Here is a 26,458-nt window from a genome sequence, read left to right as displayed (position 1 = left end):
CCCTGCCTTCCAGCGCAGTCGGTAACTCTCATTTGGGATGATTCTTTCACTCTCATTTTGGACCGTAGGAAACGAAGCAAGGCACTAAACACTAGAGATGCACGACTTTCTGATGAATGCCAGGACCAGTTCTAGAGTTCTGAGTCTCCTTGGGCACAATAATTATTATTTATTGGGTTTATAAGCCGCTCCTCTCCACAAGGCCGTCACAGGGTGGTGTTCAAGATAAAAACAGGAGTACAATAAAACCGTGTAACTAACTTAAAACTGTTATAGAAAGCTATCAACATATTCTTAATTTCCTGGCCCGGTCCCACTTCTCAGGGTGTTTTGTGTGTGTGTGGCTTCTAGATATCCCATGCCACCTGGCATATCACTCTCAGATTCCTGGCCATCTGTGCAATGGTAAGGTTAATGAATGAAAGCCACACAGGTACTTTTCAAAAACAGCAGATGAGGAAGACACGGAGCCCTTCAGAGACAGCACAAGGATTTCCAGGTAGAATGTTTCCCCCTGAAAAAGCTATCCCCTCTGTATAGAAAGCTAGTACATCAAGGGTTCCAGCTCCACTTAGTCTGAAATTGCATGGGTGTTGCAAAGCTCTGGATACTGGAAGCATAGTGATAAAGCCATGTGGTCTTACCTCTGCCCTCTCAAGTAGCCCAGCCGTATACACTGTTTTATCACCCCAACAGCTGTTTCCATAAACATGGCCACAGATGAACACCTCTTTCCTGAACATATATATTTAAAAAAATGCATTATTTACACAGCTGGCCATTTTGTGCAACTCCCCATGCACTGGTCCTAGAACAGCCCACCATTCAATGTACTCTTAGGGTGGGATGGAGTTATTGCAGGAATGCCTTGCCAAGATGAAAGCTGCTCTTTGCCTTTCTGCAAAATGGTGCCTATCCCTGTCCTTTCGGCCTCTTGGGCTGTGCTCTGTTGAAAGGAAGCTGGCTTTGTCAGAAGGAACAGCTGGGGAACCTTATTTATATTAAAATGATAAAAGCGGCACGTGCTGTGTATGTTTTTTTTTTGTTGTTGTTAAAGGAAATAAAGAGTTTGTTAAAACTGTCTGTGGCTTCTTTGTACTTGGATGACATGAGCCGCCGCGCGTTCAGCTGTTAAGACAGGAATATCCATTCCAGGGATGTGTGGGTTCTGCAGGGAAATGTCAAGATCCTTGGCCACCCAGCATCTTACTGTCTCTGTGTCAAAACTAGATGTTAAGGAAACTCCATAGGTCCAGCTGAAATAGCAGCCCTGTGTCTCCTCTTCAGACCCACCCCATGAGAATGTCTAGAAAATTAAAATGTGTGACGTGATGTCGCATTTCTTGATCTCTCTCCTTTCCCACCCTACAGCCATTTCATGGGTTGCTATTTGGGGGAGGGAGATGAAACAGGCCTAAGAAGATCAAGTCCATCCAAGCCAAGAGAAGATTGGCAAGCCTCAGATTCTGGAGGGTATAGCATGGCCTACTTTTGATAGGGTACAATTCTCTTTGGATGGCTGTTAAGAGTTTGGGAATGTTGTTAAATCCTGCTCTTCTTCTGCTGAGACAGATTCATGGAGCACCAAAAATATTCCATTACCCATGTGTGGTCTAGAAACTGGCCTCCCATCTCAACTTTGGCCACTCTGATCCATGCTAAGGCTGTACTGTAGTAGTAGGCTCCACATGAGGCTGCCTTTGAAGCCGATCCAGAAACCGAGGCTACTAAAAATGCAGCGGCTCATTTACAAGCTGCAGTTAGTCACAGTTCTCGTGTTACACCAATATTAAGTGGCATCGCATTGGCTGTCCATTTGGTACTCGGTCCAGCTGAAGTTTCCCCTTAGGACCTATAAAGTCCTTCCTAGACTTGGATCTATATGTCCTCAGGACTGTGACTTCCAGGGTATTTGGGGGTGACATCTTCAGATTTGCTTAAGAATGCCCTCATATAAGCAGGCAGAGTCAGCACTTGACTGCTCCAGACAGCTTGTTTGTTTGTTTGTTCGTCCGTTCGTTCGCTCGCTCGCTCGCTCACTCACTGCCATTGACCAACGATAAAAGATATCATATACAATAGTCATAAGAACAGTCTTATGTGCAAACTGAGTTCCCCAGGGATCTCCGCCTCTTGACACAATTTTCTAAAACAAAACAAAATCAGAGTCCAGTGACATCTTTAAGAGCAACAAAGATTTATTCAAAGCGTGAGCTTTCGAGTGCTTGCACTCGAAAGCTCACGCCTTGAATAAATCTTTGTTGGTCTTAAAGGTCCCACTGAACTCCGATTTTGTTTTGCTGTGCTGCTTCAGACCAACACGGCTACCCATTTGAATGCACAATTTCCCATATTTAACAAATAGTATTGTTCTTATTGGCAAATAAAACGTTGACTAACAAATCATCAGGGTGTCCAGGGAACCTGGACAACAGAGGTGAAATTAACCAATGACTAACATCCTGGTAAAAATTTCAATAAAGTAAAATATGGGAATCGTTTCCATTGCACCAGAGCTGCAGGGACAAAGCCAGGCCTCCATACATAGGTGCTGAAATCTTCCACTAAGTAAAGCTGATGGAAAGACATTGAGTCGAGCCCTAGAGAAGGCCCATCAGAATTTAGAAACAGTAATAGATGTCACATATATTGTGGAAGAAAAACCCACCCAAACCTTTAATGACTTATAGGGCCTTGGCAGAAGAATCATCTCATTCTGCAATAATATCTAGAAGAAGAAGATAGCTGCTCTCTGTTCAGGTTGGGTAGGGGCACTTCCTTGCTTAGACTCTTCCTTCCCAGCCACAGGACCTCCGTCTTTGAAGGACCGAGCTTCAGATGACCCTGACTCACCTCATCACTGCTTCCAAGCAGCTAACTAATACTTCTGGGCGGCCATCCATCAGGAGGAAGAGCTGGGTGTCATCAACATATTGGTTACATCCCAGCCCAAACTTCCATACCAGTTGAGCAAGAGGGCACATGAAGATGTTAAATAGGATTGGAGAGAGAATTGCTTCCTGAGGGATTCCACTTGCAAGCTGGTGGCGGATTGATGATCTCTCTGCTATAGCTACCCTCTGTTTGCAGTCCTGGAGAAAGGAGATCAGCCATTGAAGGGCAGTCCCCCATATCCCGGCATTAACAGTGATACATTAGCTATGTATCTTGGGTCAGTACAGAGAAGTCTCAGAAAGAGTGCCTGTATTCTCTCCAGAAGGGCAAAATTGGTCTAAGAGCCTAGTTGAGCACCATAATTAGATATAATTTAATGGTAGCAGGAATATAAGCACCTCCCATAGTACAATGGGCTCTCAGTATAGCTGCTGCATTCCTTTGAGTGGAGCCAGCTACAAGTCTAATGTGTATTATGCTTACCGTTGTACTGGATAAGCACGCCAAGATATTTGAAGCATTTCACTTGTTCAATGCAGTGGACCAAGTGAAGTTTCTTACCCTGTTGTTTTAGTTTGGGTGTAGTTAATAACTAGATGCTCCACTTAATAATAAGCCAGAATTCCCAAGACTGTTTTAAGACTTACCCTCAAATGTTAGAAAATCATAGCATCGTCAGCATACAGGAGTATCGGTAAACTTTTACCAGCTAATTTTGGAGCATAGATTCTGCAGTCATTTGCGAAGTGCATCAATGTAGGTATTAAATTTAAAAAGGTGCTAATATGCAGCTCTGTTTCACAACATTTTGAGTTGGAACTGGATTTGATAACTGGCCCTCTGAACTAAATCTGACATGAAATGTAAAAATTAGTAACAGCAGCCACTTGTCGATCGATTAATTAGTTTTGACCACAAAAGGCCTCTGGATATTGAATCAAAAACAGCTTTAAAGTCAATCAAAGAGAGATCCTTTGACAGGATGTATATATTTATCAGTTAAGTACTGCAGAATTAGTGGTCTGTAACTGATAGGCAGTGTCTAAAACCAGCTTGTTCTTCCTCTAAAAAACCTTGTTCTAACAAGTCACCTAACTTTAAACAAAGATGTTTAGCATACTGGTTTCTGATTATGTTCAGGAGGATTATTGGTCTATAATTAGCTGGATCATCTCTACTTCCTTTTCAAAAGATAGGTGCTATGATGGACTTTGGGGCCATCTGATTGGTGGATGTGAACAAAAGGCCAAAACTGGGGTCTGCCAGTCAATATTAGATTTCAATCAATCAGGAGGATTGAAGTTGCTACCTGGGGCCTTTACGCTCTTTATTTGAAGAACCAGCTGTTTAGCTTCTTGAGATGTTACATTGAGGGGTAGAATCAACTGGGAAATCTAGCTGGTTGCTGTAGAGCGAGGAGTTCCAAAGCCTCAACTGCAATTTAGCTGACTATATGGCTAGAGAAGAAATTGGAGTGGATAGAGGTCAACCTACGCAGGGTCCTTTTTCTTGACAGTTCTAATAAGAGTAGTCCAGTTATCTGGGATTACAGCTCTCTTCTTATCACTTCCAGTTTCAGTGCTGAAGATGGATTGGCTTTGAAACAAATTGGCAATCACACAGTCCTGATCAAACCATTTTCTGGAGATGACTTTAGAATCATAGAGTTGGAAGAGACCTCTGGGGTCTGTTAGGAACAGAACAGAATCATAGAGTTGGAAGGGACCTCCGGGGTCTGTTAGGAACAGAACAGAATCATAGAGTTGGAAGAGACCTCTGGGGTCTGTTAGGAACAGAACAGAATCATAGAGTTGGAAGGGACCTCCGGGGTCTGTTAGGAACAGAACAGAATCATAGAGTTGGAAGGGACCTCCGGGGTCTGTTAGGAACAGAACAGAATCATAGAGTTGGAAGGGACCTCTGGTGTCTGTTAGGAACAGAATAGAATCATAGAGTTGGAAGGGACCTCTGGGTTCTGTTAGGAACAGAATGAGTGGAACAAGCTCTAAACAAACTGTTTCAAGTTCTGGAGAAATTCATCATAGGCACTAAGAATGGAGATAGAATTTACCATCTCTCCTAAGAGCTTGGAGTGAATCTCTCTGCCATGCTCTGAACTGATACAGTTGTTAACCACTTTATTTACCTGCCAATTCCACTTAACTTTAAGCCTTCCCAGTTCAGTAGTCTCATCCAAGTGTGTATGCACATTCAAGAGCATGGGTAGTCAAACTGCGGCCCTCCAGATGTCCATGGACTACAATTCCCAGAAGCCCCTGCCAGCATTCGCTGGCAGGGGCTTCTGGGAATTGTAGTCCATGGACATATGGAGGGCTGCAGTTTGACTACCCCTATTCAAGAGGATTATCCTCAACATTACAGAATGGGGTGAGAGGAAGGTGATCACTCTCTGGCCTTGACTTAGTTACCAAGTTCATTGTCCTTGTAGCCTAATCATATGATACTGTTAAATAATCTATAGTCGAGAGTTTGACCCCAGACCAAAAAGAAAATGTGCCCCAGCTCATTTACCAGCTGAAGATAGTCACAGTTCTCATATTACACCAGTGTTAAACAGCATTGCATTGGCTGCCCATTTAGTACTAGGTCCAACTGAAGTTGCCCCTTAGGACCTATAAAGTGGGATGACATCTTCAGATGTGCTTAAGAGTGCCCTCATACAAGCGGGCATAGCCAGCACCCAACTGCTCCGGAGTTTTTCCCCCAGAGTGTCTCATGAGTAGAGACAGAATTATTTCAGTGGCCCTTCTGGTACATAAAGGTTTCCATTATAAAGTCTTTGTTGTGTATTTGGACAATCTGAGGCTGGGAGTTTGGGATTCTGGGATTCTGGTCTTTCGAATGGGACTTGCCAAGTCCCCATTACCAATCATTCACTTGACAGTGTAATGGACCTATCATGGGCCTCCATTAAGGACCAATTGTGTGTCTTGGCAGGAGCCTAAAACATCTACAAGTTCCTTGCTTTTGCTTGTTGTTCAGTGTCGGTTGTTTGTCCGTGTCTTTACTGAACTCACGGATTAAATAGTTTTCATCTGTGCTATAAGTAGGTTTTGATTATTTTTTTCCTTTTATTTACACTTGAAGGATCATGCGGTAAAGACTGTTGGTAACATTACTGTTTATTTGATTGGTTGATTCCTCACTGAGGCCCAAGGCAGACTACTCATTATCACAGTGCATCCAACAGAGGCATCTAATAAGCAAAGTAATAAGACTAGGATTAGAGAACAAGCAAAAAGTATTCGACCTGAAAGTAGGAAGGGGTTAAAAAGAATTAAGAACAATACAGTGAGATGGGTATTACATACAACAAGCAGATAATACATAATTTATGTTAACAGTAGTGTTGCCAGCTCTGAATTGGGAAATTTGCAGATTTTTTTGGGGGGGGAGGGGGGAGCCTGGTGAAGCCGGAGTTTGGGGAGGGACCTCAATGGATTATAATGCCATAGCGTCTCCCCTCCAAAGCAACCCTTTTCGCCAGAGGAACCGATCATGGATGTCTGAAGATCAATTGTAATAGTGGCTCCAGGTGCCACCTGGAGGGGTGCAATCCCAGCTCATAGTGATATTTTTAAAAACCATTGTAATTCTAACAGAGCTGTAATTAGCCCAAGGTCACCCAGCATTGTCAGCTATTGGAGCGGCCGTGCCAAAGAGCCCACTTTCAAAAGCATCTATTTTCTCTGGGCTACGGAAACAGAGTTTTGTTGCCTGGAGATTAGTCGCGATTCCAAGTTTCTCTCAGCCCACACCTGGCGACTGGCAACTCAGCCGCATGAGGTTTGCTTCTTCTAGGCTAGCTGTCTCCAGCTCTGCAGGTTGCTGCACCTTGGAATTTGCGGCTAACCCATAAAACATTAATAGATATTCCACACTGGGAACAGGTAGAAACATAGCTTACTGCCACAAAGGCAATATTTTATCTTTCTTCTTTGTTGCCTGATGTATCCAGGGTAAACTGCCCGGAGCCAAAAGGCTTAGGTCACTGGCAGGGTTGGCCCTACAGCTTGGCATCTTTGCCAGTGGACAGCCCCAGTGTTGTTCTTGCAGTTCCTTCTGCCTTTTTCCCTCTGGAAGGAAGAGCCCAGAATGTGGGCCAAAGCACCTGTGGCCAGGCTCCAGGAGACAAAGCCACACACACACACACACACACACCCTGCTTCCTCTTGACACGTGCCTCTAGTCTCGGATTTTGACTTCAGCTGCTTTGAAAGCCAAACTTGGCAGACAAGCAGAGTGGAAATATAATATCAGCCCACTCCTGTTTAGCTTCAGCAACGCTTAGGGTGCCGTCAGCCCATTCACTGGGCCCTGCAGTTTGCTGAATGCCATGATCAAAAAGCCACAATTTCTAAACGACTTAAGTAAATCACTGTAGCCAGGAGGAAGCCTCCTTGCTGCAAAGAACCTTAAAATTCTATGCAAGCAGAAGCTGAATCCAGTGACAGTATGTCAGGGGTAGTCAAATTGCGGCCCTCCAGATGTCCATGGACTACAATTCCCACGAGCGTTCGCTGGCAGGGGCTCATGGGAATTGTAGTCTATGGACATCTGGGGGGGCCGCAGTTTGACTATCCCTGGTATATATATTTTGCAAATCAAGCCAACATATATGACTTTTCTTTTTGCATAACTTACTCTCAATTTTTACTACTTTTCCAACCCTGCTAGTCATGAGGAATTATGTGGATCCCTCCGTGCTTCTTGCCACTGTGAACCATAATTTTTCTTACTTCTGGCCTTACCACATACTTTTGAGCTAATCATAGCAGCTAGATGTTTGTTGATTTCTGTACAGATGGATGCTGGGATTCTCAGAAGACTGTATCCTGCATTACTACTACTACTACTACTACTACTACTACTACTACTACTACTACTACTACTACTACTACTACTACTACTACTACTTCCCCTTCCCCCTCCCCTCCCCTCCCCTGCCCCTCCCCTCCCCCTCCTCTTCCTCCTCCTCTTTTTATTATTAAATTTAATTTATATACAACCTCTGTTGTAACTTGTTGTTACAATTAATGACAACCTAAATTACAATAAGTAACATTACAATTAATAAAAAATACTACACTTAAAATAGCTGTCAGCACCACTGATGTATAATTTCTGGCATGATTACTTTCTAGTAGGGGGTGAGAGGAGTCAGAGGGTGGGGGGAGGAGGGAGGCTTGGAAAATGATTAGCTCCTGATGATCGGCCTCAACGGTAAGCCCAGCAGAGTCAAGGAGGGGGAACTTAGCCAATTCTGCCAAGGTTCTGATCTCCCCAGGGAGCTCGTGCCACCCAGCCCTGGCTCCGGACAAGGCCAAGGGATGTTGTTTGAGCAAAGTGCTCTCTGAGGAAGGTATTCAGAAAGGTATCCCATGACATGCTTTTTCCTGCTATCCTCTAGATTTGCAGTAGGTGAGCTCTTGTTTCTGTGATCTTTTTGCAGCACCAGCCCCCCCTACTGCTGTGTGGACCTCCACTCTTTGCGTACGGGAGAAATGGTCAAATCCATACAGTTCAAAACGCCGATTTACGATCTCCACTGCAACAAAAGGTGAGAGCCACTATTTGGATTTCTTTTCTGCCCGGTCCTCAGAGTTGCAATAGGTGGATTACACTGCTGCTTTTATTCATTTATATCCCACTTTTCCCCATCATGGATGGTACACGCGAGGGTCCTCAAGAGGTCTCCCACTGAGGCGCTGGCCAGTCCCAGACGTATTAAATTTCAGTAACACTGCTGCAGCACTCTCTTCCAGTGTGGTGTAGCTGTTAACAGCAGCGGCTTCTAATCTGGCAAACCTGTTTTGATTCCCCCGCTTCTCCACATGCAGCCTGCTGGGTGACCTTGGGCTAATTACAGCCCTGTTAGAATCTGTTCTTGCAGAGAAGTTTCTTTCAGAGCTCTCTCAGCTTCACCTGCCTCACAGGGTGCCTGTGGTGGGGAGAGGAAAGGAAGTCCATTGTAAGCTGTTTTGAGTCTCCTTCGGGGAGTGAAAAGCACGATATAAAAAATGACTCTTCCCAGCCCTGCTCGGGGATCTTGGCTCTGTTTTCATGATTCCTGTGGGCCACTGACAAGGCTTCTGTGGTCCTCCATCAGGTATCACTGCCTCTGAGAATGCACCCAAGATTCTCTCCTGTGACTGCCCACTACAAGGGCTTAAATCTAGAAAAGATTACTGCAGTGCAGGGAATCCATTGCAGTTTCCCCATATCCCACTCTTTAGTTTGTAAGGCAGTTCAAGCCCCGGTCCCTCTTGCCCCGGAGGGATGGACCAGATCCAATGGGATGAAATTAATTCAAAAGAAAATCCGTCTAAAACTCAGGAAGAAGTTCCTGACAGTCAGAGTGGTTTCTCAGTGGAACAAGCTTCCCCGGGAGGTGGTGGGTTCTCCATCTTTGGAAATGTTTAAACAGAGGCTGGATAGCCATCTGACGGAGAGGCTGATTCTGTGAAGGTGACAGTGGAGGGGGTGACAGTGGAGGAGCGATAGGGATGTGAGTGTCCTGCATACTGCAGGGAGTTGGACTAGATGACCCAAGAGGTCCCTTTCAACTCTATGGTTCTATGAAATGATAAAAAGATGACAGATAGAATGCCTGTACCTTGCCATCCTCCAGTGCTCCAGGCAGATTGAGGCCTTTCCCACAGCTGAGATCCTTTAATTGGGATGTGGCAAGATTGCACTGTGACCTCTTCAAGAGGTTATGAGCACATGCGTGTGGGGTTGCCCTTGAAAAGCACATGAAAACATTGGAGCAGAATGACGCAGCCAGCATGCTGACTGGAATGGGCCATAGGGACTTTATCACTCCAGTCTTTTTCCATTTCCACCAACTCCCCAACTGTTTCCAGGCACAATTTAAGGTGCTGGTTGATTTTCAAGGCCCTACCTGGCTTAAAACCAGTGTACTGAAGGAGAACAAAAGCTGTTTTTTTGTATGCTGCTTTTCAGTACCCAAAGGAGTCTCACAGTGGCTTAAAATTGATCCTTCCTCTTCCTACAGCAAGCACTCTGTAAAGTATGGGGGGAGGCTGAGAGAGCTCTGAGAGAACTGTGATTGGCCCAACATGTGCTGGCTCCATGGGTATTTCCTTGCTGCCCCACTTCCCCCCATCTCACTTCTGGGATCTTGCACCTTCTGTTTTGCACCTGTCCAGCTACTTATGGTCCACCACGAGCAGAAGAATGGATTTGGAAGGACTCTGTAGGGCTCCGTAAAAAGATGCCGTGGGAGTGCAGTGTTTGCGTAGGGTGTGTTGAAGGCGCAAAAAGGCCCCAGATTGATACAAACAAATTATCATTCTAATTTTGCAGCATTGTTTAGATTGGGACCAAGCCCTATGAAGATAAGTTGAGGGACTTGGGAATGTTCAGCCTGGAGAAAAGGAGGTTGAGAGGGGACATGATAGACCTCTTTAAGTATTTGAAAGGTTGTCATTTGGAGGAGGGCAGGATGCTGTTTCTGTTGGCTGCAGAGGAGAGGACACGCAGTAATGGGTTTAAACTTCAAGTACAACGATATAGGCTAGATATCAGGGGAAAAATGTTCACAGACAGAGTAGTTCAGCAGTGGAATAGGCTGCCTAAGGAGGTGGTGAGCTCCCCCTCACTGGCAGTCTTCAAGCAAAGGTTGGATACACACTTTTCTTGGATGCTTTAGGATGCTTAGGGCTGACCCTGCGTTGAGCAGGGGGTTGGACTAGATGGCCTGTATGGCCCCTTCCAACTCTATGATTCTATGATTGGAACCAGCCCTTGATATGACCAGGCAGTTGTCAGGAGCCCCCGAAGATTTGGAGGGTCCAGCTGACTCCGTGTGATTTCTGCTTGGCATGACTTGGCGATTACTATAAATTGCTGTAGGCATGCGCTGTTCAACTGCAATCCCTGAATAGAGTTCCACCTCCAGTTGGGGTCTGGAGGGCAGGCGAGACCAGGCGTGTCCAGGGTGGTATGGCTGTAGGCAATTCTATGGCATTATACCCCACGGAGGTCCCTCCCCAAACCCAACCCTCTCCAGGCTCCACCCCCAGCTCAGAACTGGCCACCCCACTGCTTGAAGGCCAGGCGGAAGGTGGAGAGTTTGCAGCAGTGATTGAGGGGCAGGCTGGTGGTGGGGAAGGGCTCACGGCTGTGACCGACAGTGCATCTCAGCCCCCCAGAACCAGCCTTCCTTTGTGTTGCCGACTTGCATTCCCAGGATCTAAAATGGCTTCCCAATTACCAGCAGACCGCTGCTCTGGTGAATTCTCACTGCTTGTTTTGCGTGTGTGCTTTGTCCTTGCACTTCTCATCTTGGTAATCATGTGAAGTGATTTATTACATAAACCCAATTTTTTTCCTGCTCTTTAATTCCATTGCACAGAAAAGGGGGGGGGGAAACGACGGCATTTTCAGCAACTAAAACATTGTTGTTACGTCTGGCAGATTTGTAATAACAAAGCCTACCGATGTGATTATTTTCGAGGATGAAACACTTTTTTAGATTAATGTGCTGTGTGCCAGTGGCGGATTTTACTTTGAGTCACCGGGGAGAGTGAATTATTTTTAAAATGTAAATTACAGGAGGTATAGCATGTTTTTTTTTGTGCGTGGGGGGTGAGAGTTGTGTTAATACCACATCGGGGGCAGGCAGTTCATGAAGCAGCTCTGGCTTCCGTTTTCCCACCTGGTCCCGGGCATGCGACCACGTGAAGGGAGGCAGGGGCCGTCTGCGGGGATGAAACTCCTGCCGAGTATTTCTTCTGCTAAGACAACATGCTTAAATTGTTCCTGTTGCTCGTAATAATTTCATCCTCCTGCAGGGTGCTGCTTTTCCGAATGTCTGTTCCCATGTCGTGAAGAAATTTGAGTAGGGTTGTTGACACCTGTTGGGGTTATTCCTGGAGACTTGGAGGGGTGGAGCCTAGAGACGGTGGGGCTTGGGGAGTAGGAGGGGCTTCAGTCCAACTCCAAGGCACCTATATCCTCCAGGGGGATTGAACTCTGACATCTGGGGATCAGGTATAATTCTGGGAATGCTCCAGCACCTGCCTGCATGCTTGTTTGCTGCTTGTTTATATGTGGATTTATATAACTGCCCCTCTCGAATATCAGCTCAGGGCGGTTTACAACATAAGGTAAAGGTAAAAGTAAAGGTATCCCTTGTGCAAGCACTGGGTCATGTCTGACCCTTGGGGTGACGCCCTCTAGCGTTTTCATGGCAGACTCAATACGGGGTGGTTTGCCAGTGCCTTCCCCAGTCATTACCGTTTACCCCCCAGCAAGCTGGGTACTTATTTTACTGACCTTGGAAGGATGGAAGGCTGAGTCAACCATGAGCCGGCTGCTGGAATTGAATTCCCAGCCTCATGGTCAGAGCTTTCAGACTGCATGTCTGCTGCCTTACCACTCTGCACCACAAGAGGTTCTTTACAACATAATAAATACATTAAAATAAATACATTACAGGGCTCTTCACCCTGCAGGCATGAACCTGCTGGCTGTCCTGGATCCTCGAGACGTTCTCCTGGCCTTAACCAAGACCAGGGCTTTTTTGGCCCTGGCCCCAACCTGCTGGAATGAGCTTCCAGAGGAGCGACAGGCCCTGTTGGGAGTTGTCAGGTTTCCACAGGGCCTGTAAGACGGAGCTCTTCCGCCAGGCATATGGGTGAGGCCAGGGTGGGGGTCTCAGTGTTTCCGATGGAGGATCCCTTAGAAGAGCTTAGTTGCTCTCACTCCCGATGAGAGAGCTCATTTGACCGCCTGCTGAACAGGGGGTGGGAGTTAGAACTTGGATTATATCGCCATCTTGAACGTTTTAATATTAATGTTTATATATTAAGGGGATTTAAGGGTATATTTTACTGTTTTATTGTAAACCGCCATGAGGCTATGATAAGCGGTGGTATATAAATGCAAATATAAGTAAATAAATAATTGTGAGCTGGGAAATCCCTGGAGATTTGGGGTGGTGAAGCATCAGGAAGGCAAAGTGTGGGAAGGGGAGGGACCTCAAGCAAGGATGTGATGCCTTAGACCCCACCCTCCGAAGTGGACATTTCCTCCAGGGGAACTGATCTCTGGATCTGGAGGTCAGTTGTAATTCCAGGAGAACTCCAGGCCCCACTTGGAGCTGGCCACCTCTGCGGCATGACATCAGTAAGCTGCGAGCTTCCTCCAGGCTGCTGGTTGCCGAATTCACGTGAATGCTGGCAGGGGCTCCTGGGAATTGTAGTCCATGGACATCTGGAGGGCCGCAGTTTGACTACCCCTGCACTAGACTTTGCTCATGACTGCCGCTTCCAGTTGCAGCCTTGCACTTTCTGTGGCATCGACTTCTGTCCTTGATCCCGTTTCGTTTTTCTCTTCCAGGATCCTCGTCGTCGTCCTGCAGGAAAAAATTGCTGCCTTTGACAGCTGCACCTTCACTAAAAAGTTCTTCGTTACAAGTAAGTAACGCAGCCTCGGTTTCCCCTGGAGTGAATCAGTCGTCGACTCCATCAGGAATCCAGCACTGTTGGTTTCCATTTGTGCGGGAACTTGATTTGCAGGCTGCTGACTATTGCAGGAACAAATCACACTAAAATCATAGAATCATAGAGTTGGAAGGGACCTCCTGGGTCATCTAGTCCAACCCGCTGCACTATGCGGGACACTCACAACCCTATCGCTCATCCTGCCACCCCTTTAAGCTTTCGCAGAATCAGCCTCTCATTCAGGTGGCTCTCCAGCCCCTGTTTAAAAATCTCCAAAGATGGAGAACCCACCACCTCCCGAGGAAGCCTGTTCCACTGAGGAATCGCTCTAACTGTCAGGAATTTCTTCGGAATGTTTATATGGAAAGAGTCCTGTTATACTCTGAATATCTTTATACTTTCCTGAAAATTTGCACCGGAGAAATTCCCTCCAGTATAGCCCCACCAGGATGGTGAAGCAGTTTGGCACTTTCAGGTCTAAACTGAGTTATGCCCTCTGAAGTCTATTGAAGTTTCCAAGTATGTATTTCTGCTTAGGATTGTATTGTGAGTATTGGCTTGGCACAGGAAACCTTTAATTTTTAGTCCTTGTTCACCCTTGAATTTACTTCAGTGACCTTGAGCTAGTCATGCTTTTTTGATCGGACCTACCGCTTTGGGCTGTGAGCCTGGGGGGCAAGGAAAACATGTATACTGATCTGGGCTTCCTGGAAACAGTTCTGGATAAAAATGCAAATGATAGAGATCTGTGGAAGGATCGATTTCCACCCTCATGCTCTAAGACAGTGGTTCTCAACCTGGGGGTTGGGACCCTTTTGGGGGTCGAACGACCCTTTCACAGGGGTCGTGGCAGGGTGAAAAAATTGGCTGGGGGGGGGGCGCTGCCACTGTTGCCGCTCCTTCTGCAGGCACCCGCACTTGGCCTCCAGCCGCTCCAGCAGTGCCTCTAGTGCACTCTCCTGCCAGGTGCTCCAGGTGGCGGCACAGGTCAGCGAGACAAAAGGCAAAACTGAACTGTGAAACCCCGGGAAAAAAAATTATATGCAATAATGAACCATGGATCTTCACGCCATTGGTCAGTTTTGGTTTAATGTCTGTGAAAGAACCCTTGCAGAATTTTATGGTTGGGGGTCACTGCAACATGAGGAATTGCATTAAAGAGTCACGGCATTAGGAAGGTTGAGAACCACTGGTCTAAGACCTACAGTGGAGCTCTTTATGCATTTTCCCCGAGCATCAGAGATGAGGGCAGAGACTAATGGCTTCTCAAGGACTTCTCAGTGGTAGCCTCTGTGTCCCCTCTCAACAGAAACCCCCTGAATCTCCGTGAATGACCCTTTAAAAACCTCTTCCTTCCCAACAGGCTTGCTAGGACTAGCTGTAAATGTTTCTTTTTGTTTTATGCTGGTTTGAAATGTGGCTTTTGACTTAGTCTTTATTTCCCCCCAAATGTTCTCCACCAGTAATTCTTAAGCTGTGTGTCACAAGAGGAATGCTTATTGAACATATCCATCACCCTTTAATCCTGAGGATGGGAGAACTCTGTGCACTGATGTGTCTCCTGCTAATGTGATTAACATGTGGAATTGATGTCTAAAGGATGCTCCCAGGAAAAAGCGTGCAAACTAGTCCTGCGCCAAGGTGCACATGACATCACTCTTGCAAGGCTGACTCCGAGGCCAGCTTCATCGACAATGCCCAAGCTCCCCTTTCCCACAGTCCCGTCCTCCCAAGAGAAAATTGACAATTAAACTACCCAAGCAAACGTGCAATGCAAAGCAATAAAAACAGTTACAATCCATGTCCTCTCCTCACGGACAGATGACAGTATGCAGAATGACAAGGGACATTGACAGCTGGCCTAGAGAGGATCATGGCAGGAGGATGGCAACCAGGCAGATCTTGACAGACATGCATGGGCTCAAGGAAGACTTCTGGCTGCCTCAGGAGAAGGCAGGCCAGAGTGGAGGAAACAGGGTAATAGGAGCCCTCTTTCCTCTGGAACTCAGTCCCGGTGGGGTGATGGAAGCCCTCAGAAGCAAGGAGGTGCCAGGGAGATTGCCCAGTTTTCCATCATCGGCGTGGATGGGTTCTTCTCCCCAAAGGGAAGGGAGAACCCTCATAAATCATCAAGCATGAAGAAGAAGAGGTGGCTTTTTGTATCCTGCTTTTCACTACCTGAGGGAGTCTCAGAGTGGCTTACTATCGCCTTCCCCCCAGCATAGACCCTCCGTGAGATAGGAGAGGCTGAGGGAACTCTGAGAGAACTGTGGCTGACCCAAGGTCACCCAGCTGGCTGCATGTGGAGAAGGAGGGGAAATCAGCCCCCGTCCTCCAGAGGCCACCGCTCTTAACCACTATACCCCAAAAGTATTATTTGTGAAGCATGTATAAAATACTGTACACAGAGCAAGATAATGCACACAACAACTAGGTTAGGGATTGCAACCAGGGATCAGTGGACCCTGGGTGTTTGCGGGAGTTCTGAAGGAGGTCTTCAGGAGCTCTGAAGTGGTATGGTTTGGGGGTGGTATAGTCTATCTTCTAAGCTCCTAGTCTTCCTTCCAGTCTACCTGAGGCAGAGCCACCATAGTAGACATAAAGGTGGGTGGGAGGGAGCCAAAGAAGGGCTACGGGAGCAGGTAGTGATGTCACTTCCGGGGGCATGGCAGGGAGGTGCGGCCAGCTGACATCATTTCCAGGGCTCCTCCATGGTCAAAAGGTTGAAAAGGCTGAACTAGATCCTACAAAAGCATGCATGGTGGCGTAGGCTACAATTCTGTTTGTAGAAGTTGCCTCTGAACCCTTCAGTTATAGCATAACTGTTACACAGTTGCCTTATTGCAGTGGTTCTCAGCTTTGGGGTCGCAACCCCATTTGGGATGCCCGCCGTGGCGATGGATGGTGGTGGTGGCAGGCAGCGGCAGGCAGCGGCATGATGAGGTGGGTGGTGGCGGCGTGTGGAGGTGGGTGGCGGCGGGCGGAAGCAACGGAGTCATGGCAATGGCTGCCTCCATGCTGCTTTGATTGTTGTGTGTATGCGTACACGCATGCACACACCACCCCCGCGCACCTCCATTGCCGCCACCGCCTAAGTTGGGGTCACGGCAAGGAAAAGGTTGAGAACCGCAGGCCCTTTGCATGTGAAGGAGGAGTGGAGAATCAAACCCGGTTACTCCAGCTTGGAGGCAGCGGCTCTTAGCGACCCCACCGTGCCGCAGAGTCCAATATTCCGCCGGATCGGGTCAATGGCGGAAGTGGCAGACAAGCAGCAGAATCCAAGAACAAGGGAGGCAGACAGTGGTTCTGCCCGGAAGACGCCAGCTTTAGTTTTGCATGCCAGAATCTGTGCCGCCCCCATCGAAGGATGCTGAAACCCGTACTTAACGCCAGAAAGAGGTTTTTCTCCTTAAAAGGAAAGCTGTAGCCAAGCTTGCTGAAAACTGAATGGGGGAAAAAAAATTGCTTTCCATTAACTGGGTCTTTGCATCACAACATTCTGCATTCGCGTCTGCGTGTTTTAAAGCTTGAAGCGGCTTCTTTGCTTCAAAAGGGGTGTGTGTGGACTAACAGTATTGCTTGTGGTGTAATCTGAAAGTAACCAATAGGTGTCAGTTTTGCCCCACGACTTGGCCTTCTCATCCCCCGGAATCCTTTTAGCAGGCTTGGTTTTGAAGGTGCTGGATGGCCCTTTTGTGGTGGCTGCTATTCATTTATTTGCTTATTGCATCCATCTGAAATCAGACCTGCATATGGCAGTTCCTTGCACGGGTTTCCCGCACAGGTTTCTTGCGCAAATTTAAAGCAAGTTGAACAGAAGTTCCTCTGCATGGGGAAGAAGAGGCTGAATTTTAGCTTTCAGTATGAGATTATGGTCGCCAAAGGATCTGCTAGCTCGACTCGATCATAGCCGACACAAGGATGACCATGAATCAATGAAGAAGAAGAAGAAGAAGAGTTCTTATATGCCGCTTTTCCCTACCCGAAGGAGGCTCGAAGCGGCTTACAGTCCCATTCCTCTCCCCACAACAGACACCCTGTGGGGTGGGTGAGGCTGAGAGAGCCCTGATATCACTGCTCGGTCAGAACAGCTTTATCAGTGCCATGGGGAGCCCAAGGTCACCCAGCTGGCTGCATGGGGGGGAGTGCAGAATCGAACCTGGCATGCCAGATTAGAAGTCCGCATTCCTAACCACTACTCCAAACTAGCTACACCAAACTGGCTCTTAAAAGAAGCAGTCAGAGACAGGGGCGCGTGGCGAAGACTTTCGTATAGAATTGCCAAGGGTCAGACACGACTGAACGGATGACATCATCATCATGAGATCATCAAAAAAAATGTCAGGTTCTAGCTGAATGAATGTTTTGAATCTCTGTGTTTTTTTTGGGGGGGGAGTGGGGTTAAACACATTGTGGTTACATTGAACACAGCCTGAGAGCTTTCATTCAAGAGCTCCGCTGACTTTTGTGGCCTTCGACAGTCTGCTTTCCCTGGCCAGTTTGTGATGCTAGACTGATAACAGAGTGAATCACTCTGAGTTCCCGTTCTTTCGTACGACAACTGGCTTCCAGGTTCCCCCACTTGCCTCAGCCCTCGATCACCACACTCCAAAACTATTTCCCGTGCCCCTAGCCCGTACCAGATGTTCAACTGTGAATCTGGCTGATATTCATGGAAACTTGTTGGCTTGAATGGGATTTGCTTCTACAGTTAGCAGAGGAGCGGTCTGCTTTGGGGAGGGGGGTATAGATTGAATCAGTGGAACAGTCAGCTGACGATTTGGTTGATTCATTGGGGGCCCGGCACATCAAGAGGCTGCATGCATATTCTTTGGGGCAGGATGCTGTAATTTGACGGGGAAAGGTTCATGAGATTCAGCGTAATGGTTAGAGCAGCCCTTCTCAACTTTTTTATTACTATTGATGATAAACCCCTGAAACATTCTTCAGGCTTCAAGAGACCCCAGAAATGGCACAGTCATACGGAATATTGTTGGGAAGCAGAGCCGTGCAAGAAACCCCAGAGATTCACGGAAGCCTGGTTGAGAAAGCCCGGCTCAGAGAGTTGGGCTTTGATTGAGGAAACCCTAGTTCAAATCCCTGCTTACCGGTGAACCTTACAGCAGTGGTCCCCAACCTGCGGGCCGCGGCCCGGTGCCGGGCCGCAAAGGCCAGGGCGCCGGGCCGCGGTTCCCTCTTCCCGCCCCCCCCCCCCGCAGTAAAAAACTTCCCAGGCTGCAAGCTTGCGGCCCGGGAAGCTTCTTACTGCGGGAGGGGGGAGAGGGAATCAGGGCCGTGCCGCGCATCACGCATGCTGTGCGGGCGGGGCAGTTGCCCTGCCGGTCCCCAGCTGAAAAAAGGTTGGGGACCACTGCCTTACAGGGTGATCTGGGAACAGAGTTCGAGTCTAGTGATACCTTTAAGACCAGCAAAGTTTTCTTCAAGGGATAGGCTTTTGTACGCATGCACACTTCTTCGGATGCATTGAATAAAACCTTGTTGTGCCACTGGATTCTAACTTTGCTCTGCTGCTTCGGAACAACCCAGCGATCCACCAGGATGGTCTTGGGTCAGTCGTCTTCCCTCAAGCTAACCTGCCTTACTTCGGTTATCATGAGGATAATGTAGAAGGGAATAACCATGTATATAACCCTGAGATTTTAAAAGAAAGAGTGGGATAAAAGCAGAATATGAAGAAGAAGAGTTGGGTCTTTTATGCCGCTTTTCTCTACCCGAAGGAGTCTCAGAGCGGCTTCTATTCGCCTTCCCTTCCTCTCCCCACAACTGACACCCTGTAAGGGAGGTGAGACTGAGAGAGCCCTGATATTACTGAAAAAGAAGAAGATGAGTTGGTTCTTAGATGCTGCTTTTGTCTACCCAAAGGAGTCTCAGAGCAGCTTACAATCGCCTTTCCTTTCCTCTCCCCACCACGGATACCCTGTGAGGGAGGAGAGGCTGAGAGAGCCCGGATATAACTGGAGAAGAAGAAGAGTTAGGTCTTATATGCCACTTTTCTCTACCCAAAGGAGTCTCAGAGCAGCTTACAATCGCCTTCCCTTTCCTCTCCCCACAACAGATACCCTGTGAGGTGGCTGAGGCTGAGAGAGCCCTGATATTTCTGCCCAATCAGAACAGTTTTCTCAGTGCTGTGGCTAGCCCAAGGTCACCCAGCTGGCTGCATGTGGGGGAGCGCAGAATCGAACCTGGCTCACCAGATGAGAAGTCTGCCCTCCTAACCACCTCACCAAGCTGGGTCTCCCAATAAAGTGAGCACCTCACCATCAACGAACCACTGGGTTCCCTCTTCTCTTGCCCTCATTGCCCCACAAGTCATCCCGCTAGGCCTGCCTTTGTTTCAGATAAAGTTAAAGTTACGTGTGATAGGGGGCGAATTACTCTTTCCCTTTGGATAGAGACCAGGGGATTAGCATTGTGACATGGCACGATCTTTTTGTTCAGTAATGAGAGATGGCCCATTTTTCCCTGACTCTTGTCATCCTCGTGCGGATGCGTTCTTGGCCTCCAGGGAGGAAGACGGTTATTGAAGCCATTATCTGGCACCAAGCATCTATTGACGAGGTAATGTTAAGTCCCCAAAGAGGCTATTTTCTTGAACAATTTATTCAGCGTGCTTACTCGGTCCTGTATTTCTGCCCTTGATCCGTCAAATTGTATGTACCCATTACTTATTTATGGACGGTAATGCAGGACCGGTGCTGATTTTTAGTTTTGGGTGGGGACATCGTAAGGCCCTCTTCGTAGGCCAGAACTCTGCACGTGGCTCTTTCTTCCAACAAAGAATCTCACTCTCTGTTCTCATTCTCCTTGTTCTGCTGCTCTCCTCACCCCAGTAAAGAAATCTCAATCGGCAAAGTATATCCACTGATGACTTCTTATGAAATTAGTTCATGCAGGGTCAGAGCATTGGGCCATCCGGCTCAGTACTGTCCAATGTGACGGGCAGTGGTTCTCCAGGGCCTCGAGTACACCAAAGTAGTTCCCCATCCTTGATGCCAGTTGCCATACCTTGAAGGTATGCTTCTCTCATACCCCTGGGGAAAGAGTCCAGTAGCACCTTTAAGACCAACAAAGATTTATTCCAGGTGTGAGCTTTCGAGAGCAAGCACTCTTCCTCACTCGAAAGCTCACGCCCTGAATAGATCTTTGTGGGTCTTAAAGGTGCTACTGGACTCTGGTTTTATTGTGCTGCTTCAGACCAACACGGCGACCCATTTGAACCCCTGAGAAAGGCTGCTCTTAGAATCTACAACATCAGGAATTGCTGGACTTCAGAGGTGTTCCCCCCTCAATCCTTTACCTACTCAACTGTTCAGAATTCGATCACATTTCCTGTCCACTGAACTCAAGCCCCCTGCCAGTTCAGCTGCTGCCTGGCGAAGCTCGAATGACTCTGGTGCTGATAATTCTTCTGTCACAGAATGGACTTTAGAAGTCTGCTCAGGACAGCACTCCCCAAGTTGTCTTTGTTGCAGAAAATTAAGTAAACGGAGCCCCCAGCATTTCCAGACTACCTATGCATGGAAGGAGCTGCCCATGGAGTTTGTGCATGATTTGGTACAAAAGCCAGGCTTCTTCCCAGTCAGACCTTACAAGAGGTGGGCAGTCATATTGCTCTGAACATGGTGCAATTACCGGATCGTTCCCGCTGTTGGAAATTACCAGCCCTGCAAAGAAGCATACCCAGGACTGTGATTCTCAAGGAGTACAGGTGGACTTCTATGTGAGTAGGCAGTTTCACATTTGATAACTGCATCTGTTTAGGAGGATATCTGGCTTTTGGCTTGGAAAGGGTGAACCTCACCTCTCAGGATCCTGGCCCAGTGACAGTGAGCACTGGTGTGCACTGAAAATCAGTGGGCTGTCAAAGTGATGGGATCCTGCATCAAGTATAGTGCCGGTCCAAGACATCGTGGCCAACTAGAGATTAACCCATGTCATCACTTCAACACAGTTGCACTCAGAGGTCACAGCTGAAGAATACTTCAGCCTTTTTCAACCTTTTCATCCTAGAGGAGCCCCTGAAATAATTTTTTTAGACTACGAGGAATCCCGGAAGTGATGTCAGACGGCCACGCGTCCCTGTCAGATCCCTCCCAAAGTGGCATGTCACTGCCCTGAGACTGTTGCGATAGGTGGCCTATAAATAAAATTAAATAAACAATAAATCACCACTCACATCAACAAGCAGGCTTGAGGAGGCCTGAGGGGGGGGGGGAGAGACAGGAGGAGGTTTAAGGTGGGAGTAGGCATGCAGGCTCACCCCCTCCCAGGCACAGAAACAACGAGAGAACTCAGACAGTAGAGGGGAGCAGTGGAACTGCCAATGGAACTGCCAATGGAACTGCCGGCTTGTGGCTGGGTCCACTGAGGAGGGGAAAGGCTATGGATCCCATTTGGAGCTCCTACGGACTCCCGGGGGTCTGTATACCCCTGGTTGGGAATCCTCACTTCAATAGGAATGCATTCTGGGGGATACGTTTTTAATTCTTCTAATTTTTAATTACAGGTACATTTATCAGATAACAAGTGTATCTGTGTCTGCATAATTTTGCAGCAGTCATTTTCAACCTTTTGTCTGTAGAGGAACCCCTGAAATATTTTTCAGGCTTTGAGGAACCCTGGAAGTGGGCGCGGAAGTAAGATGGGGGAGCCAGCCAATCAATCCATTGACCATTTACCATGTGTGTTGTGGAGAAAGAGACTAGGCCTATAGAGCAATAGGGGAAATGGGCTCAAGGGACATCTAGTGATGTTAGTGGATACCCAAACTTCTGGGAAAGGCCAGGGAACTCCTGGGGACATCTTGGGTAACTCCAGAGTTTCAGGAGCCCTGGTTAGGAATTCTTGGTGTAGACATTGGGTATAAAGCAAAACAGCATGTAGTGAAACATTTGGGACTGTCATTGCCAGCCCTGTGTTGGGGTTTGCTCCCTCTGTCACATGCAGGAAAGCTTGTCCCGATGCCCTTATGAGTTTCTTAGACCCTCCTCCCAATCTGCATGATTGGTTATTCCTATTGGAGCAAGGAAAGGCATGATATGGTGGCTTTAGAACGTAGGTCATTGTACTTCACATTCCAGAGCAGCAAACTCTCCAAGGGAATTTTGTTTTGGTCAGTAACACCATCTTGCTCACGATGTCTAGTTTTCCACCTGATCCCACCCACCATGGTTCTTCTTGTCCTTGTGTCCTTGGAGCCTCTGTCAGAGACCTTGAGAGGTCATGGTTGGCTCTAAACTGGAGGAAGTCTAAGAACAATGGATGATGGTAAAGTCGGAGAGCGTGATGGCATTTTTGTTAGACATTTTCATCTCAAAGGAGAATCTATAAACAATGTTGTAAACCATATTACTTCATATTCCTTTATAAACAATTTTAATTTTTTTTTTAGTGAGGAACAAACAAAATATTATTTGAAAGAACTGAATGATTTGTTGTCATCTTCTGGAAATAAACAGTGCCCTACAACAAAGCATTCCCTCCTATCCTTTATTTACTCTTCATTCTCACACTACACCTCTGTTTGTCTCGATCGGTTGCCATTTTGGTGGGAGAATTTAGCTGTAGGGTGGGGGATTCTTAGGAGGGAAAGAAAGGTCTTTGATCTTTTATGTCTGTGTGTACTTCTGTATGCAAAATGTTTCTATTTGTTCTCATGGGATTCTATAAACTGTTGTCGTTCGGCAAAAATGATCAGTTCCGTGGGAGAATCTAACGTTTTATGAGGCTACCGCTCAGTCATAGGGCAGATACTTTGCTTCCAGAAGGTCCCATAAATAGTGTGTTTGGATCCCTTCATTCATCTTCCATCTGCTGACGCAGCCCCACACTGGGGGACTGCGCTTGTGCAGGCTAGCTATGGAATGTTTTTTACTAGCCTAAAAGCTCTTAAAGGGGTCATCCCACCTGTTAGAAACCCCACAGTTATCAGTTTTCCCACCAAAGGCAGGATGCTCCTTTCCTCAGTTCCTTTTTTTGCTGCCATGAGAGGAAGAAGTGGTGCTAGCTAATTCCGCTTCTGCTGCATAGTTAAGCCCTGGTGGTTGTCTTTTGTTCTATCCTGGACTGTGCTGGAACTTTGAGCAAGTTTTCTTCTCCTCTCAGCACATTTTACTGAACTGATAGTGTTTTTCTGCCGCCTGACTGTGGTGCTGTCATGGTGTCCATGGCCATCTTTTAAAAGTGTGCACAGTATGGGTTGAATCGACTGTAAGCCGCTTTGAGAGTCCTTCGTAGAGAAAAGCAACATAGAATAACCAATTCTTCTTCAACCTCTACCTGACTATAGATTCTTTCCCTTCTTTCCCCCTTTCTCCTTCCGTTCCCCCTTTCTGTCTTTTTCCTTCCTTCCTTCCTTTCTCCCTCCTTCCCCTCTTTTCTCTCTTTTTCTTTCTTTTTCATCCTTTCTCCCTCCTTTCTCTTCCTTTCTCCTTCTCTCCTTCTCCCTTCCCCCTCTCGCTTTCATAACCTCCCTCCCTCCCTCCCTCCCTCCCTCCCTCCCTCTTTCTTTCTTTCTTTCTTTCTTTCTTTCTTTCTTTCTTTCTTTCTTTCTTTCTTTCTTTCTTTCTTTCTTTCTTTCTTTCTTTCTTTCTTTCTTTCTTTCTTTCTTTCTTTCTTTCTTTCTTTCTTTCTTTCTTTCTTTCTTTCTTTCTTTCTTCTCCCTCCCTCCCTCCCTCCCTCTTTCTTTCTTTCTTTCTTTCTTTCTTTCTTTCTTTCTTTCTTTCTTTCTTTCTTTCTTTCTTTCTTTCTTTCTTTCTTTCTTTCTTTCTTTCTTTCTTTCTTTCTTTCCTCCCTCCCTCCCTCCCTCCCTCCCTCCCTCCCTTCCTTCCTGATCAATTCTCCTTCTTCCTTGGATATCAGTTGTTATTCCTGAAGGTCTCCAGGCCTCCACCTGAAAGTTGTCAACTCAGCTGGCTGCATATGGAGAAGTCAGCTTTCAAACCCAGCTCTTTAGATTAGAGTCTACTGCTCTTTAACCACTTCACCACACTGGATCTCAAGATTCAGCCGGGGGGGGGGGGCAGAACACAGGTGTATGTGCTAGTGCCTGTTGTATTCCTGGGTGCAGTGGGCTTTGCCTCTAGTTTAAGTTATACAAGCAGACACGCAATCTCTTTTCTTGGTGGGCAATAGAATTCATGGTTATTGACTCCAATATTTATTGGCTCCAACATTTTATCACTGCTACTCTTTGGCTATTTTTCAGGTTGCTACCCTTGTCCGGGGCCAAACATGAATCCCGTAGCTCTGGGCAGCCGTTGGCTTGCTTATGCCGAAAACAAGGTAAGAAACTATTTGTTCCACCTCCTCCAAATCCATTAGGATGGACTGTCAATTCAGGGCAGTTCTGTGAACAGCAAGGGAACTAGGGCAATGGGGACAGGCCTGCAAAACATCTTTTTAGGTGGCATGATTCATTATAGCACCGTGGGTCATCACAGTAAGAGTCCCACAACCTTTTTGAACCGGGAGGCATCTTTGGAACAGTGAGAAGTGCCCCCAAATGGCTACCATGGGTGGTGGAGTCAAATGCAAAACCTCCCTCCTCATTTTGCAAAAGCATCACAGAAAGGGAATAAAAAGAATCCGGGGGTGGGGGTGGGGGTGGGGGTGGGAGAGGGAGAACAAATGAAAAAGGGGAATAAAATGAAGGATAATAAAGGATAGGCTGAAGGAAAAAATGGAACTGCACTAGGGTTGCCAGCATCCAGATGGGGCCTGGTGATCTCTCTGAATTCCATCTGATCTCTGGACTACAGAGATCAATTCCCATGGAAAAACTGACTGTTTTGGAGGGTGAGCTTTATCGCATTACGCCCCACTGAAGTTCCTTTCCTCAAGAAACCCCACTTTCTACAGGCTACACCCCACAATCTCTAGGAATTTTCCAACCCAGAGTTGGCAACATACCGACAAAGGCTCAAAATAAACAGAGCGTGTTTCAGGCCAATTTTGGTCTGTGAAAGGATCACAGCATCATCTGCATACATGAGAATTGGTATTTTCTTATCATCCAACTTAGGGGCATGGGTATCAGAGTTCTGAAAGCATTTGATTAAGGAGTCAACATAGAAGTTAAATAAAAAGGGGGCTAGAATACAACCTTGTCTCACACCTTTCTGAGTATTCACTGGATTCATTACTAAATCTCACTTGCAATCTTGTGTCCTGATGTAACATGACAATCAAATGAAGCAGCCTTTCATCAATGGATGAATTGGCCCGCTTGGCCCACAATTGGTTTCTTGGGATGGTATCAAAAGCAGCCTTGAGATCAATGAAGGCTATGTTATGCTATGCCGACAAAGGAAAGTGTGGGTGCCTTCCAGTCCTGCTTAGCCTATAGGGGCTGTGGCTGCTGCATGAAACTATTTCATTTGAAAGAGGGCAGCGAGAAACATGCCCTGCCTTACAATGGTCTGAAATATTAACTGGATACCAGGGGAAATGCTTGAGGGTGCCACGCTGGAGAACTCTGCTTTACAGCAAAAACAAAACAACAAAAAACCCCAACACCTCTCTGGTTGTTGCTGCAAGGGGATTTCAAGCTATATTTTAGTGGAAATATAGGGAAAGAAAGGTAATAGGATGCGTAAACAGAGGTATGCTTTGTTTCAGTTGACTTCTGTAGTTTGCAAGAAGATGTGGGCTTGGAGTGACATGGTGGTCCGAGCAAAGCAGTGTACAGCGAGGCTATAACAGCTTATGATTTTGATGTGATGCCTCTGTACCAGAACGCAATGTTAGGCATGAACCAAATATGGAAGAGTATGGATTAATACAAAGTTCTGGCTAGTCAACCCTGTTGTCTTTCCCATAACAACCTACGGATGTGAAAGCTGGACCCTGAAGGAGGAAGACAGGAGGAGAATAGATGCTTTCGAATTATAGTGTTGGAGACGAATGCTGCAAATACCCTGGACAGCCAAAGTTACCAACAAGATAGTTTTAGAGAGGAGCAAACCAACTATGTCATTAGAAGGGAAGATATTACGGATAAAGCTCACTTGCTTTGCACACATCATGTGATCAAACTTGTTAGAAAAATC

The 26,458-nt window shown here is 46.9% G+C and overlaps 1 protein-coding gene across 12 annotated transcripts in view; it reads left to right on the top strand.

Annotated features, from left to right (window-relative positions):
* Positions 1-26,458, top strand: part of BCAS3 (BCAS3 microtubule associated cell migration factor) — a 631,049-nt gene that overhangs the window by 84,552 nt on the left and 520,039 nt on the right. For all 12 annotated transcript variants that reach the window (XM_077311257.1, XM_077311251.1, XM_077311253.1 and 9 more), the window contains exons 8-10: positions 8,369-8,476; positions 13,285-13,361; positions 24,616-24,692. In XM_077311257.1, the coding sequence (XP_077167372.1) occupies positions 8,369-8,476; positions 13,285-13,361; positions 24,616-24,692 (262 nt within the window). The remainder of the gene's footprint in view (positions 1-8,368; positions 8,477-13,284; positions 13,362-24,615; positions 24,693-26,458) is intronic.

This window comes from Paroedura picta, chromosome 15 (genome assembly GCF_049243985.1).
Source record: "Paroedura picta isolate Pp20150507F chromosome 15, Ppicta_v3.0, whole genome shotgun sequence".
Classification (NCBI taxonomy): domain Eukaryota; kingdom Metazoa; phylum Chordata; class Lepidosauria; order Squamata; family Gekkonidae; genus Paroedura; species Paroedura picta.
This window is presented reverse-complemented; position numbering and strand designations above follow the sequence as displayed.